The sequence below is a fragment of the Glycine max genome, chromosome 1 (assembly GCF_000004515.6).
Source record: "Glycine max cultivar Williams 82 chromosome 1, Glycine_max_v4.0, whole genome shotgun sequence".
Taxonomy (NCBI): domain Eukaryota; kingdom Viridiplantae; phylum Streptophyta; class Magnoliopsida; order Fabales; family Fabaceae; genus Glycine; species Glycine max.
The window spans coordinates 7,340,887-7,358,400 of record NC_016088.4 but is presented as its reverse complement, the minus strand read 5'-3'; the positions used below and the strand labels follow the sequence as shown (position 1 = coordinate 7,358,400).

The 17,514-nt window shown below is 33.7% G+C and overlaps 1 protein-coding gene across 3 annotated transcripts; it reads right to left on the bottom strand.

The window, feature by feature from the left end:
- Window positions 1-23: 23 nt before the first annotated feature.
- On the bottom strand, window positions 24-8,012 carry WRKY32 (WRKY transcription factor 32). Of its 3 annotated transcripts, XR_005887065.1 has the most exons (5): window positions 7,417-8,012; window positions 5,644-5,787; window positions 4,653-5,067; window positions 745-939; window positions 24-307 (listed from the first exon to the last, which is right to left on the bottom strand). XR_005887065.1 is itself a non-coding variant. In NM_001250848.2 (4 exons), the coding sequence occupies exons 1-3, from the start codon at window positions 7,764-7,766 to the stop codon at window positions 4,668-4,670; spliced, it is 894 nt and encodes a 297-aa protein (NP_001237777.2). In that variant the 5' UTR covers window positions 7,767-7,947; the 3' UTR covers window positions 671-939; window positions 4,653-4,667. The 3 variants fall into 3 exon arrangements, 2 of the variants coding, with proteins under 2 accessions (NP_001237777.2, XP_006573140.1); NM_001250848.2 differs by lacking the exon at window positions 24-307 and having other exon boundaries at window positions 671-939; window positions 7,417-7,947; XM_006573077.4 differs by lacking the exons at window positions 24-307; window positions 745-939 and adding an exon at window positions 3,319-4,544.
- Between the last annotated feature and the right edge of the window lie 9,502 nt (window positions 8,013-17,514).

The window sequence follows — 17,514 nt, the reverse complement described above, 5'->3', positions numbered from 1 at the left end:
TAAATAATAATTGAATTGTTTAAAGATACTTTGCGGTTGAATTAACCAATAATTCAAATTATATAATCCAAATATACTATAATGGTGAGGGGACAAGCGGTAAAAGAGAATAAAAAAAGAGGGAAAAGCATGGAAATGAAAAAATAAAAAAGAAGGGTGAAATCTGAAAAGGAAAGGAGTGGAAAGTGGAAGAAAGTGAAAGGTGGGAGTGAGTGGCATAAAGTAACGTGGGCTGCCGACTCCCAAGCAATATCGAATTCCACGCAACTGATTGCGCTCCAGCATCCCCTATTTACCGTTGCCCTATCTTTTTCAAAGCCACGTAACATAAGAACCATGAATATGTAAGCACGCAAAATGCACACCACAGACTTATAATAAATGGCTCAGCAAACCCTCTCGAAAATTAAAATTTGATAAGAAAATGATGTCAAATCTGAGCATAATGATAAAACAAAAGTTGTGTTTAAGTGGACAAAATGTATACTTCTACATAGATTATAAATAATGGACATGAAAGAAAGTGTACTAGGAATTTAGGTTTCAAATAAATTGTACAATCCTGAAGGAGAATTTAGCAATCTAAATTGGTTAGTATACATTATGCACGGTGGCTACTCCTTATATGATAATCTAAACTGTATAAATACATATATAATAATATATAACTATCACAAAATGAATGATATATATAACTCAGCTCAACTGCTCAAGGTCAAAATATGACCCAAGGTAGATAATTACCTGCTACTGAGGTATTATATGGTACCCATGCATGAATACTAGATTCGCTTCTCGAGACAATAGATGGCTAAAAGGGACTTGCTGCTAAAAGAAAAAAAATTGCTGCCACTTGTGGCCTACTTGCTCAGAGTATGCAGAAAATAAAGATGCATGCATGTCCATGCATTTTCTCTGCTCCACTTCCACCTGATCATCCTGAATCACAAATCAGGACAAGGATTATTGGCCCATCAAATGCTGGTGTAGTAGAAGTAAATGGATAACCAGATATTTGGATTGGTCGATTCAAGTGCAAGCATGCATTATTGCAAGGACAAGAGTGTCAAGAACATATTATGTAACACATTTTTTATTAGATAAAATTTATAAAAACTTTCAGGAGAGAATTTTGTTAAGATATGAGACCTATTAAATTTTATAATTTCTAATAAATTTTAACCATTGAAAAAATATGTTAAAAAAAGTAATAGAAAGTGTATTTTTAATATTTCTTTTTTACAAGAATTCATGAGTCAACATGAAAAACAAATGCTTGATCAATATGATAAAATACAGACGTATGAAAACGAACAACAACATCTGGTACTCCTTTGATCATGTTTACGTGCAACCTCGTGTATTTGTTGTTTGTGTAGTCAATATAGGAAATGCAAGTAAAGGCAAAGGCATTTATGGGTTGGGTTCTACTTCCAAACCAAGTAGCTAGGCATCAAAGACATCAACACTACACGAGGCTCTATCTCGCAATCATATTGAGTAAGGTAACACTCTAGAGTCACATTTGACTCTCACACACGACTCGTTATGGGTAACATCTGACAGCAACTTGATCTGATGTAACAATCGTGCAACCTGTCAACCTGACCTCTAAAAGGGGTGTTTTGCTTTCCCTTTCACTTTTCTCTTTATGCTTCACTTGAAGCCACGGGACCTATATATCTATAAGACTATAACTTTCACCAACCGTAACAGTATACGAGTACGGTGTACCAATATAATGACTAGTTAAGCTAAATAAAATAGATGTGGTAATAATAATTGTGGAGGTGCTAAATAGCAATGGGGTTTTTCAACCACAATTTACTAGCAAGAAACCCTCGTAGATATCTCTATATATATGAGCCTACATCCTCACTTTGAGGGTGAAGTTCTATCGAGAAACAGTGCATGTTCTCTTTGAAAGTGACAGATCTAGACGACAATTTTTTTTTTTATTAAGGCTGTATATATATTTAATCAAATTGGCTTTTTAAAGACAGCAGAAGACCTAGCAAGGTTTCTTGAACTGCCGAATAAAGAGAAACAGATATATCATGCGGAACTGACTTTTCAATAAAAAAAGTCGAGAGGTTAAAGAAGATTAAGCAATTCAAGAACCGTATGAGGAAAAGATAAACAAAATAAAGTCTCTCTCTATACATATATCACTCCTTCTCTTACTCCCTATGAGCGTGTAAATTCACAAAACATACGGAGTTTAATAACTAGACACAACCAGTGTGAAAACTTGTAGGATGTGAATTACTCAAAGATCAAATATTATTGTTGATATAACTTTTAAAATAATTATTATAAAAATTAATAACGTATATTAATTCATACATAACCTATGTATCTTCTCTAACATGAATATAATCAATTATATAATTTTTGTTCTGAGTTATGTCTCTCATGGAGTCAATAAATAGTTCCAAAGCACTCTATTTTTCTTCTGGAAAAAACAAAAGGTTCGTTGTTTGTAAAGTTATAAAAGCAACGCATCTAAAAACCAGACATCTGAGGAGCAATATCTTTGGGTTGCTTAAGTTGTCTCCAGTCATACTTTAAACCTAAGATGTCTAAGTGCTGATGAAGACACCATCATTAGTCAAGATAAAGTAATGCCAGAGAAGTTCGTAGTCACTAAGAAATCAATATGCATTATGATGGTAATGATGCGGAGTGACGACCACAGGCAAGCAGACCTAAGCAAAAATGATATCGCCCGACGCATAGACTATGCTATTATTGTTTGGGAATAATCAAAAGGTTTAACTTTCATTACCGGTAGAATAAGTCAGGTCATACGAGAATGTAATCGTCAATAACAAACTTTTCCATCTACAAACTTTTTGTTCCAATGAAAGCAAAATTGAAGGATAATTTTGATTTGAGAAAATGTTTTTAGTTTTTTTTTATCTATTTTTACTTCTAATTATAAAAATGACAACTACCAAAAAATTATAAAAATGACTACAGCGAAAAATTTTATAAAAATAACACTCTCACTTTACTTCCTGTTTTCAAAAGTTTGTATAAGAAATAGTGAAAATAGAAGATAATAATCTATTAAACTACTTTTGCCGCAGAAATTATGGCGTAATCACCTAAAATTCATAAATAATTTATTGCCCTGGCTCAACATCGATCTGAGTATAATTATTAGAGTATGTATAGTTTGTATTTTTATTTTCTCTATTTTTTGTTTTCATTTTTTAAAAACTATTTTCATTTTTAAAAGATTAGAATTCGGAAAACATGTTTGATTTGACTTCTTATTTTCTGTTTTCATGAAATAAAAATACTGAAAATTTATGATATATTAATTTCTTGTCTTTTTGTATTTTTAGATTTGCTTAAAATTATATTTATTGTCACCGTAATTTCATTTTATCCGAGATGGAGTTTTTGTTCTCAGAAAATACTGAAAATGAGAATTTATTATTTTCTGGTTATTTCCTGTTTTCATTTTTACTGAAAATGTTTCCAGAAATCTAAGCAAATATATTTTCATCACCGTTTTGTGTTTTCAGTAAAAAATGAAAACAAAAAACAATCAAACCAAACATCCTCTAAGATATCTAGATTTTATCAATTCCCCTTTATTGTCAACATATATAGTACTTTTGATAGCTCTAATTCTAGATTTCATATATAGGAGTGCACAAAATATTAAGAGTTTAATTTTTATGAATGGAATCTAAGATAATTTTTTTTTATTTAATTATAAATTATCGTTTGAATTTTTTTCAAAATTTAATAATCTTATGATATATAATAAATTATGATTAAATAATTATGTAATTTTTTTACATCTGTAAATATATACTCTTTTTCTTCAATACTCTTTGATTCCCAAACTGCATTCTTGTTCTAAAACCAATATCATTGAACTCTAACCCCTTGCCATGATGAGTATCTCTATTATTATTATTATTATTATTATTATTATTATTATTATTATTATTATTATTATTATAATATATATATGTATATATATATATATATTGAAAGTACTGTTTTCCTCTCTGCAGCTCGTCTTAACAAATGATATATAGGCTATATTTTAAAGCAGTTTGTAAATATAGGCTTTAAGACTACAACTAAAATTGTAAAGTTTTATTGAAAATAAATTACATTTATTATAATAGAAATAACATTTTGTTATTGGATGCCTTATAAAATATTTATATACATTATTGGTGCATAATATATTTCAGCCTATCAAAAAAACATTATCGGTGCATATAATATTTATTTAGAGAAATATAATAAATATTTTTTATAAAATCATTTCACTTTTAATTACATAGATAGAGAGTATTTTAAATGAGAACACTTCTCATTATAAAAAATGAGAATAACAAATGTAAACTGTGAAGTTATATTTAAATGGTCAAATTTTAAAAATGCATGATTTTTTAAGTAGTATGACCAAGATTTATTGTTAGTTCTCACATTTTTAAAATGAAAATTAGTCTCCCTTGATACACCTCCTATATATTATCCGAGATTCTAGTTTTTTAAAATCTCCTTTAAACCTGTAAAAATGCAACCTAATAAATAATACAGTTATAATAATATTAGAAAGAACAAAAAAAAAAAAAAAAAACAAGATAGAGAGATCATGCATAGTTGGATATATATACCATCAAATAATTCTCTCATCTGATGCGCATTCCCGGGGGTACAATATCTCCAAGCAACCCTTCATCCGTGGAAGGCTGTGACTGTGACGATACATCAGCTGGCAATGGCATCATAGCACTTAATCCTCCTTCAGCATCATCATATGCTTGGCATGGCTGAGAAATAGAGCTGAAACTATTATTATTATTATTATTATCTCTGGGTAATTGAATTGGATAATAGAACTGTGACATTGTTGGAGCCAACTGGCTGGCAAAGGCAGCTTCATGACTAATGATTCCCCCTCGAGGAAATCCAACGGTGTGATGACAGTGTTGCCCTTCATATGTAGTAATCACAATCGTTGGGTCCTCGGAAGAGCGTTCAACCCTCTTCTTCACCGTGCATTTGCTGTTTGTGCACCGGTAGTAGCTCCTGCAAAAAGACATAATTGCATCAGAATAATTAATTATCAATGTTGTGAAGTCAATTTAATGGTGAGAGTTTGAATAATATGTATGAAGTCATAAGTTCTAACATTAGTATGGTCATTATACACCAAAATTGAAAAGAGACTCATATATTGATAGCCGCCAATAATATTCACCGGACCTTTCCACAGAAAATATAGATAGATTGTGTTTAGCAAATTTATCATGTCTGGAATCATTATTGATTTCATTTTTTTCATGGTTTGCTACTTTCATATTCACAAACAAAAAGAGATGTGAATGAATTTGGTAGTACATGCTATGTTAGTTGTCACATATTTCATTTCTTTCATGTCCTTTTATCTCATTTTATTTCTTAAGCAAGTCTTAGGATTCAAGAATATTTTAAAACAATTCAAGTTAGCATGCTTTCATGTTGACACAAACGAAAATTTAACAAAAGCAAAAAGGGGCCACAAAATAATCAATTGTATATGATATTTTTTGGATATTTATAATAATTGGCAGGAATTTTGGTAATATAATTAAAGTTTAGTTTGATGTGAAGGTAGCTGTAAACCTAGGGAAAGGACTATTTTTAACTGCCTTCTGACCATACTTCCGCCATCTGTAGCCATCCTCAAGATGATCAACTTCACTCTTGGTCATAAATGCAAACCGTGGCTGCCGTATTCGCTTTTGCCCCTTGTTTTTACCTTTACTCCTACAAAATATTTCACCTACAATTTATCAGAAAAAAGCAGCATACAGAAATCATCAAAATAACAAGAAAAAGGATGTCATAATTAACCTAAATCAGAAGCAGATTTTATATCGCTACCCATCCCATTATCAATCATACACAATATTATTTGTATAGAGAAATATCAACAATATATACACATTTTATATGTAAATGTTTTGAAGCATATGTTTTAAAAAGTAAAACTAGTTATAAGATTGTATTCCTTTATCTTCTGTTGGGTTTCATAGAGACACAGACGGATTAATCCGAATCACATGAGGAACCAAGTTAAGACAATTTCGATATACACGTTAATTCAAGTTTCAACATTAATAGTCTCTAAATAAAAAATGAGCAGAGGCTGGAGATTGATGGAAATTCCACTAAAAGCCTCGTTATATTAATTCCAATTTAGATTTTTCTAATCATCATTAAAATCATTTTATGTGCAAAGGCCAAAACAATGAGATCCACATTGCATTGAGGCCAAAACACACAAAAATAGTTCTCCATTGTATACCATCCCATAACATAAGACTCTGGTACGTAAAACTGAGTCCTAAATGAACATTAATTTTCTTTTAATTAGAAAATAATGGACATAAAATATGGACCACAAGCCTTAAAATGAAAACACGCAATCAATATTTAGGGGAATAAGCATTATGTCATATGCAACTTATATTGAATGCATGATAATTACGAGCACAAAATGCTAATTAATGCAAGTGCTACTCCGTAGTATTTCATAACACTGAATTGAATAAGCATCATACATAGAAAGCAAAAACCCTGTCATTCACATTCGAATGTAAAAATGAGCATGCAATAATTCGAACCATAAAGCTGCAAGTGGTTAGAATCTTATTAATGCCCAAAAAAAATTCAAGAGTGTGCAAGCATAAATCATTTAAGAAAACAATAAAGAAAAAAGGAAAAAAGTGGAGCCCAATTACCCACCCTTTCTTTTCAATTTTTATCTTATGGTATTCTTTTTCTTTCATTGACTATTCAAACTCTCATCAAAACAAAGTGTAATAATGGCAATAATAATACGAAAATAATGAACACCACTAAATTATTATCACTCTGCTAAGCCTTGGATGGCTCAGAAGTAGGCCATTGCCGCCGCAATAGCGGCGGTGCTCGTGGGCAGAAAAAAAAAAAACCTCACACACCCCCAAAGGGCAACAATTTTCTCTCCTTTTTACACCTTAATTTTCTTGCTTTTTTAGATTTTTCAACCATGACTTTTCGAAAATTGCAAAACCACACCGAATAAAAAAAACGAGTCAGTTATAAATGTTCTGTATGTAAGAAGATTCCTGATTGTACGGGCAGGGAATTGCACTGACTCGAATAAAATAAAATAATAAAATAAAAAAATGGAATAAAATAAAATAGGATACATACAAACAAACTAGCACAAGTTGATTCGATTGTGATTTTCGTTGATGTGGAGATTTTCAGTTATTCTTATTAAACTTTTCCCCCTCAATTTTACGTTAATTACGGACTCACCACGCACGCAGGGTAAGTGTTAAGCAAAGTTGAAAGCAGTGAAGTGCAGTGACTTTTTTTTATTTTTTTGCGTTTTCGCGAACTCACGGTATCTCAGGCGGTTTATCGTCGGAGACGGTGGATTTCTCCGGTGGATCCTCGCTGGAGCTGGAAGAAATCGATTGGTTGTTCGACCGCGACGGCGCGGCGGCGACCGGTTCAATCGAATCGGTCAGAGAGGACTGAACCGGCTTCCACAATCCGTCGTCGGTGCCGATCCGGTTCGGCTGGTCCGGTTCGAGGTTCCACACGAATTCCCTGAGTATGCTCCGCTCTCTGTCGCCGGGGAACAGGTATGCGCCGTCGGAGTCATCGGCGGCGAGTGTCCAACTCGTGTCGCCGGCGAACTCAGCATCTGCGGTGGGATCGGAGGAGGCTGCTCTGTCTTTGTCTTCCATTCATGGAGTGCGCGCGCGAATTTTGAAGTGCGAACAAGAACGCGATCTGCGTTAATTGTGTTGAAGGAAATTTGAATCGAATTCTGGAGAATTTGAAGAGAAAACGCGGAGAGATTGAGGTGAGAGAGTGAGAATGAGAGAGGAGAGAGAAAGTTAGGGTTTTTGTTTGGGTTTGGTTGAGAAGAGGAAGGGACGCTTAGTTTTTGAAGTTTATGAAGTGTTTTGAAAGCGTTGTCTCGTCAATACACAGTTGAAAGAGAGAGGGAAAGAGAAGGTTTTTTTATTTTTCATTTATAATACTAGTTTATTAAAAAAATTGAATTATGAAATAAATAAAAAGGAAAAGAAAAAGAAAAGAGATAAAAAATGAGTTTTAATTAATTGTAAGAAGGTAGAAGAAAGAAAGTGGTCACAGGCGGATGAATGATTGGACCCTCCTTGCTGATATACTTTCCTTCGCGCAAGTAGGATTTTTTTGTTGCTAACTTTTTCGTTAATCCAAAAATTTTGGTATCTTAACTTTTTTTCTTTGTAAGTTTTGATTGTTCAAATTAACCACGTGTACATTGATTACAATTTTATTTTTTTATTATAAAAGTGTTAAGTTATGGTCTAAGATCCATGGTCTTACCTTTAAGTTTTTTTTTTTTTCCCTGAACCAAAGATTAGGAGTATCAAAGTATCAAACATAGTAGCGATCAAATGCTTTGGAGAGTTAAAAATAAGTGAAGTGTAGATTTGAAGATTTTCAAACTCAATTCATTAGGTGAAAAATTAATGTTACTCACGTAGTATATTTATTGTTGAACTAATAAAATTTTACGCATTATAAAAATAAAATATATATTTATTTCTGTTACATAAATTGTCTCCCATGTGTGAATGCAATAGAGCTTTATACACCTAAAGATATTAAAAGACCTTTTTAAGAAAAAAAAAAGATATTTAATCATGACTTTTAACTGACATAAATAAATATTGTAGTATTCACTTAAAATTATTGAAAGTACAACAAAATTTGGTAGTATTCAATTAAAACTTCTTATAATTTTAAAAAAAAAATTCTAGTATTCAAAAATATAAAATTCTCTTTTGGTATGGACTTTGATGAATTTTATGTTATATTTCAATAAAAATATACATAAACAATCTTAAAAAAACCTTAAAACTTTCCTTTTTTTTCTTTTTCTTTTATTACTCACAATTTCTTCTCTCCTTTTTAAAAGCAATATAAATATTCATTTACAACACTTCATAAACCTTTAATATTCTGTTAACCTTGAATAATCACATGTTAATTTATAATTGTGATGTTTCTCCTTTCTCTTCACTGTAGCAATTTACTGTTTTGAAAAGACTTTTTTCTGTTTTGAATAATTGTTCTTCCAGTTCCACATAATCCTTATTGAAGCTGATTGATTCAAGTACTTAATTCTCACTGTTGTTCATGAAGCTAATAAGAGTAGCAGTAAATCAATTTTGCGTTTGGTTGCCACGATTCTTTCCAGCAGAAGAATTTCTGGGTATTGAGATACATGCTGACAATCGATTTTAAAACTTGCAATAACAAAACTTTATCTGGCTTCAATAGTGAATAGAAATTTTATATTGACTTTTTCAACTGGCTTTAAAACTCACAAACACCTAATTTAGTAGCTTTAATTATTGATTGAACAAAAGTTTATTTTGCTCAAAAGTTGAATCAAATATTTTATATGAAAAAATTAAGATAATGTGACTTACTTATTTATCTTTTATGAAAAAATTAAGAGTACTAAATGTTCGTTCGATTTTTATGAAAAAAAATTATAAAATATAAATTTTTTTATTGACTCTTATAATTTTAAATGTTTTCTAAAAATTCATGCAGTTTTGTAAATTCATAAAGTACTTCCAAATCTTATGAATTTTTGTGAAATTTATTAAAATCTAAACTACAAAATCTAAATCATAAAAGTCTTCTAAAAAAAATTAAAAGTTGTTACATTCTCACAAAGTCTTATTAAAATCCATAGAATTTTTATACTAAAAAGATCTTTTAAAATCTTAATCCAATACACCCCCCTACAATTTGATTTGTTTTATTAATAAAAATTAATAAGTTGTCGTAGGTCTTACCTTCCACTTTTTTTTTTGTCTTGGATTAGAGATCACGGGTGTTCCTCAACCCACTAGGTCAAATATTAATCTTGCTCGTAGTGCATGTTTGTTGTTGGTCTAAGAGAATTTTGCACACGGTGAAAATTAAATACGGATTTTCTCATTTTTTTTAAGTTGTCTTATATTTTCCCGTGGTCGTAGTCGAGGGATGTTCAGCCATAGTCGACAAGTATATTGCTATGAGTAGGAATGTTTGACAATGGTGAGAGGTGTAACACCTCAAATTTTAAACTGAAAATACAACAACAACAACAACAACGCCTTATCCCACTAGGTGGGGTCGGCTACATGGATCAACTTCCGCCATAATGTTCTATCAAGTACCATACTTCTATCCAAACCATTAATTTCGAGATCCTTTTTGATAACCTCTCTTATAGTCTTTTTGGGTCTTCCTCTGCCTCGAATTGTTTGTCTTCTCTCCATCTGGTCTACTCTCCTCACTACAGAGTCTACCGGTCTTCTCTCTACATGCCCAAACCACCTAAGTCTATTTTCCACCATCTTCTCTACAATAGGCGCTACTCCAACCCTCTCTCTAATAGCTTCGTTTCTAATTTTATCCTGTCGAGTCTTACCACACATCCACCGCAACATCCTCATCTCCGCTACACCTACTTTATTCTCATGTTGGCTCTTGACCGCCCAACATTCTGTTCCGTACAAAATCGCCGGTCTTACCGCAGTCCGATAAAACTTTCCCTTTAGCTTGATCGGTACCTTTGCATCACATAACACCCCCGATGCTTTTCTCCATTTCATCCATCCTGCTTGAATGCGATGATTCACATCCCCTTCAATTTCCCCATCATCCTGTATTACAGACCCAAGATATTTAAACCGTGTGACTTGAGGGATAATATGGTCTCCTATTTTCACCTCTGAGTTAGAAACCCTCCTTCTTTTGTTGAACTTACATTCCATATACTCCGATTTGCTTCTGCTTACGCGAAAGCCATGTGTTTCTAGAGCTCGTCTCCAAGTTTCCAACCTCTCATTCAACTCCTCCCTCGACTCTCCAAGGAGGACTATGTCATCTGCAAAAAGCATGCATCTCGGCGCTATCTCTTGGATTTGTTCCGTGAGGACATCCAGAATTAAGGTAAAAAGGTAGGGGCTAAGGGTTGACCCTTGATGTAAACCAATTGTGATGGGAAAATCGTCTGACTCTCCACCCTGTGTCCTAACACTAGTCGATACCCTATCATACATATCTTGGATAGCTCGAATATATGCAACCCTAACCCCTTTCTTCTCTAGAGCTTTCCACAAAATCTCTCTAGGCACTCTATCATACGCTTTCTCCAAGTCAATAAAAATCAAGTGCAAGTCTTGTTGGGCCATGCGATATTGCTCCATCACCCGCCGTAATAAATAAATCGCTTCCATGGTCGACCTTCCCGGCATGAAACCAAATTGATTCTCAGTAACTTGAGTCTCCTTTCTTAATCTCCGTTCGATCACTCTTTCCCATAATTTCATGGTATGACTCATGAGCTTGATTCCCCTATAATTTGCACAATTTTGTATATCCCCCTTGTTCTTATAGATTGGCACTAACGTGCTTCTCCTCCATTCCTCCGGCATGCGTTTTGACCTCATAATTTCGTTAAAGAGTTCGGTGAGCCACTCAAGACCTCTATCTCCAAGAGTTTTCCACAGTTCAATAGGTATGTTGTCTGGCCCCACCGCCTTACCATTACTCATTCTTTTCAACACTTCCTTTACTTCCTGTTTCTGAATCCGACGATAGTACTTATAGTTTCGGTCCTCTTCTCTTGTGTCTAGACTGCTAGAGTCATATCCATATCCATTTCATTTTTTTTATTTTAAACTGAAAATATTGTTTGAAAATTCTTTAATTTAATTTATTTTTGAAATACATTTCATTTTTTTTCACTACTTCTTATAAATAATAAAAACATCTCCCTATACTATATTTTTTTATATAAAAAGAAACGTGATAGTTGAAAAATGCTAAATAGTTGCATCGAATTAAAATAAATGCAAATGTAGATTAATTCAGTTTCCATACATAAATAAAATAATACTTGTAGTGTCACAAAGAAATATACGAATACAACCCATAATAGCGTGATAATAAAAAAATACATTTTTCATCCCTGCTACAACAAAATACATGTTTATTGAGAAAATATCTCTCAAAATACATCAAAACAATAAAGAAACTAAGATTAGAGTAGACCACTTATCACACTAGAAGTACAAAACTAACTAACACGTTTTCTCGAAAGAATCGTCACTCTCCTCCTCAGATGTCGATTCCAACTACCTCAGTAGTTCTTGGTATTCCTCCATCTCCTTGGACGACATGTCCGAATGGTCACCTTGGTCCTCTGTAACCTTCACTAGGTGTACTTGATGCACGTTGTATCCGACCTAGCACTACGTGGACTCGAGTATGGCAGGTGTAACATGTAGTTCATGTTACGGTGCAGGGCCATACTCGCTCTATTTGCGAGCTACACAGAGCCCGCAGACGCCTCGGTGTACTTGGCATCGTTAGTACTTGAAAGTTGTTGGTTGTAGGGGTGAGTCCTCCGCTCCTCGAATGCCAAAAACAACAGACAATAGTAAAACAAAATTAAAACATATATACAATCTATGTAACCACTGTGTGTGGTTGTCTAAACAAACAACACTCTCGCATCCTGAGCGCGTAACTATCACACTTAATTCACCATTGGGCCCAATCACTTCCACCAATCCTCCCAAGTCTTGATGGTCTTACAAAATCATGTGGATGACAGCCGAGAGCGATTGATGCATATGAATACATCATACACCAACCCCTCATCTCCCAACTCAAAAAGCATAGTCTCGAAGCCCATCAAGAGTAACAAAGTGAGGCATGTGAGTTATCAGCACTAAATGAGTGCACCAAATGTCAAGTAGTCATCACTCGCTAATTCCCCTAGGTTCTTTGAGCCTCTCCGCCCACTATACCCCAGTGTATCTCTGTTCATCATCCACTTTCTTAATGTAACCTCACCTTATCACAGAAGGAAATAAAACCCATGGTTCCTCAATCTCTATCCAATCCTCTTGACTGTTGTCGCTGCATCGTGTGTCGTAGAGGACTATCCAAAGTTCACACTCTACCGGTCTTATCATTCAATAATCATAATAGAATGAAGGCTCACATTTTGGTAATTTTATTAGCAGAGAAATATCACACTTTTAAAACATACATCAGTCATCAGATCTTGCATTTATCTCAGCAATATAGAGTAAATAAATCAGCAGTTCCAAGAAATAAATAATTCTAAGATAATTTATATGTAGACACGGATTCCAAAGTTAAGTTATCTACTGTAAAAAATCTCTCGGTCACTCGATTTTTCACAGTTTAGCTCCTACCTTATGTTTAGTGTTGTAGGTGCTCCGTGAGTTGGATTTTCACAAATCTTATATGCTACCCTACATTTTCAAACCTAAAAAACTCATTTTTGGGGTCAAAAACTTAGTGACATTAGTCCATATTGTTGTAACTCTCAGTCCAAATTCGTTACAGATTTTTCATTTTATTAAAGGTCCTTAAACTTGTTTTATTTGTAACTTTTGCTAGGAAACTCTAATTCGGGTAAAATTTTAGGCTAAATATATGTTTTAACATGCAAAGACCTCATTTTTGGAATAAAAACTCAAGGAAAACAACTTAGCACACAAATTTAGGACATGACAACAACCTCAAAAATTTCAAAGCTACAACATGTTCAAGGAAGTTCAACAACAAGCATATGGTTGAAGACTTAGAGAGAGCCTCCTTACCTCTAGAAGAACACACGAAATCTTGAAGGAGAATGAAGAATATTAAGGTTTTTCAAAGTTTCCCTTCATGAGTAAAATCAAATGACAATTCCAAGTTATTAGAGAAACTAGAACAAGAGAATGAAGAGGAATGAAGTTTAGGATGAAGAATGGAGTTCATTTACCTAAACTTGATGACTCAAGGGCTCAAGAACACAAAGAACCACCTGGGAAGAAGAAGAAGAACAATTGAACTCCCCTCCCTGAAGCTTTAATTTCGTGCAAAAAATGAAGGGATAAGACTCCAAAAGATTTTTCTTCACAAAGGCTAATAAGCTATGGTGTAGGCTATCATTGACAAGGCTTTGTGACACTTGAATGACAACATACCACAAATGGGTAGTTTTGCTTTTTACAAAACTACAAAAAAATGGAAGGGATAAGATTTGTCAAAAATGGGTATTTTCGCTTTTTACCAAAACTAGTAAATGTTAACTTAATGGCCTAGGTTATTATGTTAATCTCCCTAGAAATATATGTATCTAGAGTGATCCTCAAACATAGAACACTCTCACACAAAGTTAAATTACACTGTTATTCAGTGTGCAATGTAATTTCACTACAAATGAAATTTTTATTCAGGAAGTTTCCAAATTCTACCAACTAACTAAATAAAGTATTTACACTAAAAAATAAATAAAACTAACTCTAAACTTATACAATTAATATCATACCGAGCATAAATTAAGTCACACAGTCATATAATTAAATTACACAGTGCAAACTTTCCAATGTCTAGTCATTAACAGTGAAATTTTTTGCACGTGTAGAAAATAAATGTAGAAGGAAATTTCAAGGTGTTACAAGAGGTTGTTTGGCTCTAGTCGAAGGGTGCTTACTGGAAACAAATATATTTGGCCATGGTTGAGGGGATGACCATGTTCGATGGGTGTTTGGCTTGTCTTGAGAATATCAACTATGCTTCAAGGTGTTTAGTTATGTTAAGGGGATATGTAACATTGGCTAAGGGGTCATTCGGTCATGGATCGTGGGTAGCACCTATAATCAAGGGGTGTTCAGTTAGGCCCATGATCGTTGATGTTCAACATAGTCAAAGGGGACCTATCTCGATGGGTAAATGTATTAACAACTAACATAAATTATTAAGGTAAAACTCTACTTTTAATTGTAAAACAACATTAAAAATACCCATGAATCAAATATAAGTTTTGTCTAAACGGTCATTATATGTTAACATCTTAATATCACATATGTTTTGTTAGCATCTATATATTGTTACTTATTTTTCTTTATATATCATATCACACACACACACACACACACGTACACACACATACACACATAGACACACATACACACACACACACACACACACACACACACACACACATATATATATATATATATATATATATATATATATATATATATATATATATATATATATATATTCCATCTTTCTCCTTAAGTGTTAACTAGCATGTTAGAAGGGACGAAACCAGGATAAAATATCATGGGGTGAAAATTGATTACTTCCTCCGTCTCAAAATAAGTGTCGTGTTATTTTACACAAACAAAAAAAAAAGCTAGAGGAATATTAGATAAACCCACCACAGGCTGCCTTGGAGTCCATACCAGAAATTGCACCATTGCAATTAATCTTAATCCATACATTAGGGGGAGGTTCCAGATAGGCGAGGAAGTCAAACTCGATTGAGGAACAATCAAACCCCTAATGTCCTTGTTGGCTTTGACAACATCAACCACTGAATTATTACTCTTAAAGAAATAGTAGAGTTTAGAGACCACTTATTAGAGAAGACCATCTCATTCTTTCTATGCCTGATCAATTCGCTGAGAACTCTAAAGAATATATTCCATGTACCACGATAAAAGGAGAAGTCGTCAATGTTACCTAGAATCCAGACCGTAGGGCACCAAGGACAAAATTTGTGAGAGTCACTCTACCGACCAATGAGAGATCTTGGCTTTCCATGCGTTAAGTCTATTAGCCACTCTATCCATCACCTCAAAGAATGAAGCTTTCTTAACCCTGGAATGAAAGATGTTTACCCCCAAGTATCTTCCCAGATTATCCATCCTTTGAAATCCAGGTGTGTCACTTATGTCTTTTCTTTGTTGCGAATGGACATTTTTAGAGAAGAAAACATGCGACTTGGAATCACTCACCCTTTGGCCAGAGCTAGCACAAAAGACATCTAGGCAGTCACAAATAACATGAGCTTGGGACATAGAAGCTTTTGAAAATAAAATAAAATCTTCAGGAAAACAAAGATGTGATTAAAAAAAGGTCCCCCTCTTGCAATGCAAATGGGTTTCCAAGTCTTATATCTCTATCTCTCAAATTTATCATTTGGGAGAGATCGATGCTCCACACATAAGACAGGAGACTGGATCACCTTGCAGCAACCTACGAGTTGGAGAGAAAGACTCCAAGGCCTCCCCATTCCAAAGAGCTTTCATGGAAGTCGAAGAAATGCAACTCCAAATAACTTGGGTTAGATGGTTGGGAAACCCAACATCCTCCAAAGAATCCTTAACAAACTCCCAAAGAAGGTGATCGTACGCCTTTTCATGGTCGATTTTAATGGCCATCAAACCAACCTTATCCTTCTTATGGTTCGTCAAATGCACAACCTCTTAAGTGATAATAATATTTTTCTCATGATGGTTGTGTATCTTTAATCCTTAAATTTCTATCATTTTAAAGTGGACAAACTCATATAGAAAGTCTTTTGTAGACACTACCTCAACACTAATATTTAGACACAACCAATAATAACATTACAAATGTAAGGATAAAATGAAAAAATAAATACTATTATTTGGTTTTCAAATGACGACAATCCTTCCTCTCTTGGTCTCTCTTTTCGCTAGCTTCATGGACTTGTAGCTTGAAAATTGTATTGAAATCATTAAACCTCTAAGGAGACCAGCACAGACACCCTTCCTCTATACCCACTATGAAAATATTACTAAACCATTTCATGAAATCAAACCTTTTTTAGATTTAGAATCATAATCATATTTCTCTCTTTACTTTTTGTCTCTCTCTTTCTTCTTGAAATTTCGGCAAGTTTAGATAGTTTTCCAATTCTGTCGCTCATTTTTGATTCCTTGAACAAGAAAGAGAAGAACTAAAGCATAGATCCATACACAAACAATGGCCAAAAAACATTGATACCAAGAGCGCGAAGGTCACCGACTCTGCGGCTTATTCGGTATCCCACCACCATTAATCTCTATTATAGATGCTATGGTGTGATCTAGTTGAAGGAACAAGAAGAAGCACCCAAATTCACCATTGAAACCGCATTGTCTTGCTCTGGGTAGTCACCGTTGTCCACGTCCATCCGTCGCAGTCGGCGGTGAATATGGTGGAAGCTCCATCACACCCCTCTTCTATCAATGATGCAGACCACCGTTTGGGCTCCCTTGATTTCCCATAGTTGATGTTGTTTTGTGATGGAGAGAGAAACATGCATACATAAGAAATGAGAAAATAAAATTTGTATTTTTAATTTTAAAATCTTTTATTACACATGTCGTATTATAATTTGTTGTATATAAAAATAATGTGTTGGGATAGTGTCCAAAGAATACTATCTCCAAAGTCACATTAGTAAAACCATGACGATGAATATGAATATTCATCAATAAGAAAAAAAAGATAAATAGTCATTTTCATCCCTGAATATATAGGGCACTGATAAATTCGTCATCGAAAGATGAATATTCAAATTTTAGTCCTCGAAAATGATAAAAGTGCAACAAA

Excerpts from the sequence above, each read along its gene's own strand:
- WRKY32 (XM_006573077.4), bottom strand. The coding sequence starts at position 7,766 with ATGGAAGACAAAGACAGAGCAGCCTCCTCCGATCCCACCGCAGATGCT. Across the intron at positions 5,788-7,416 it reads GATAAACCGCCTGAGATACC|GAGTAAAGGTAAAAACAAGG; the intron begins GTGAGTTCGCGA and ends AATATTTTGTAG. Across the intron at positions 5,068-5,643 it reads AAAAATAGTCCTTTCCCTAG|GAGCTACTACCGGTGCACAA; the intron begins GTTTACAGCTAC and ends GTCTTTTTGCAG.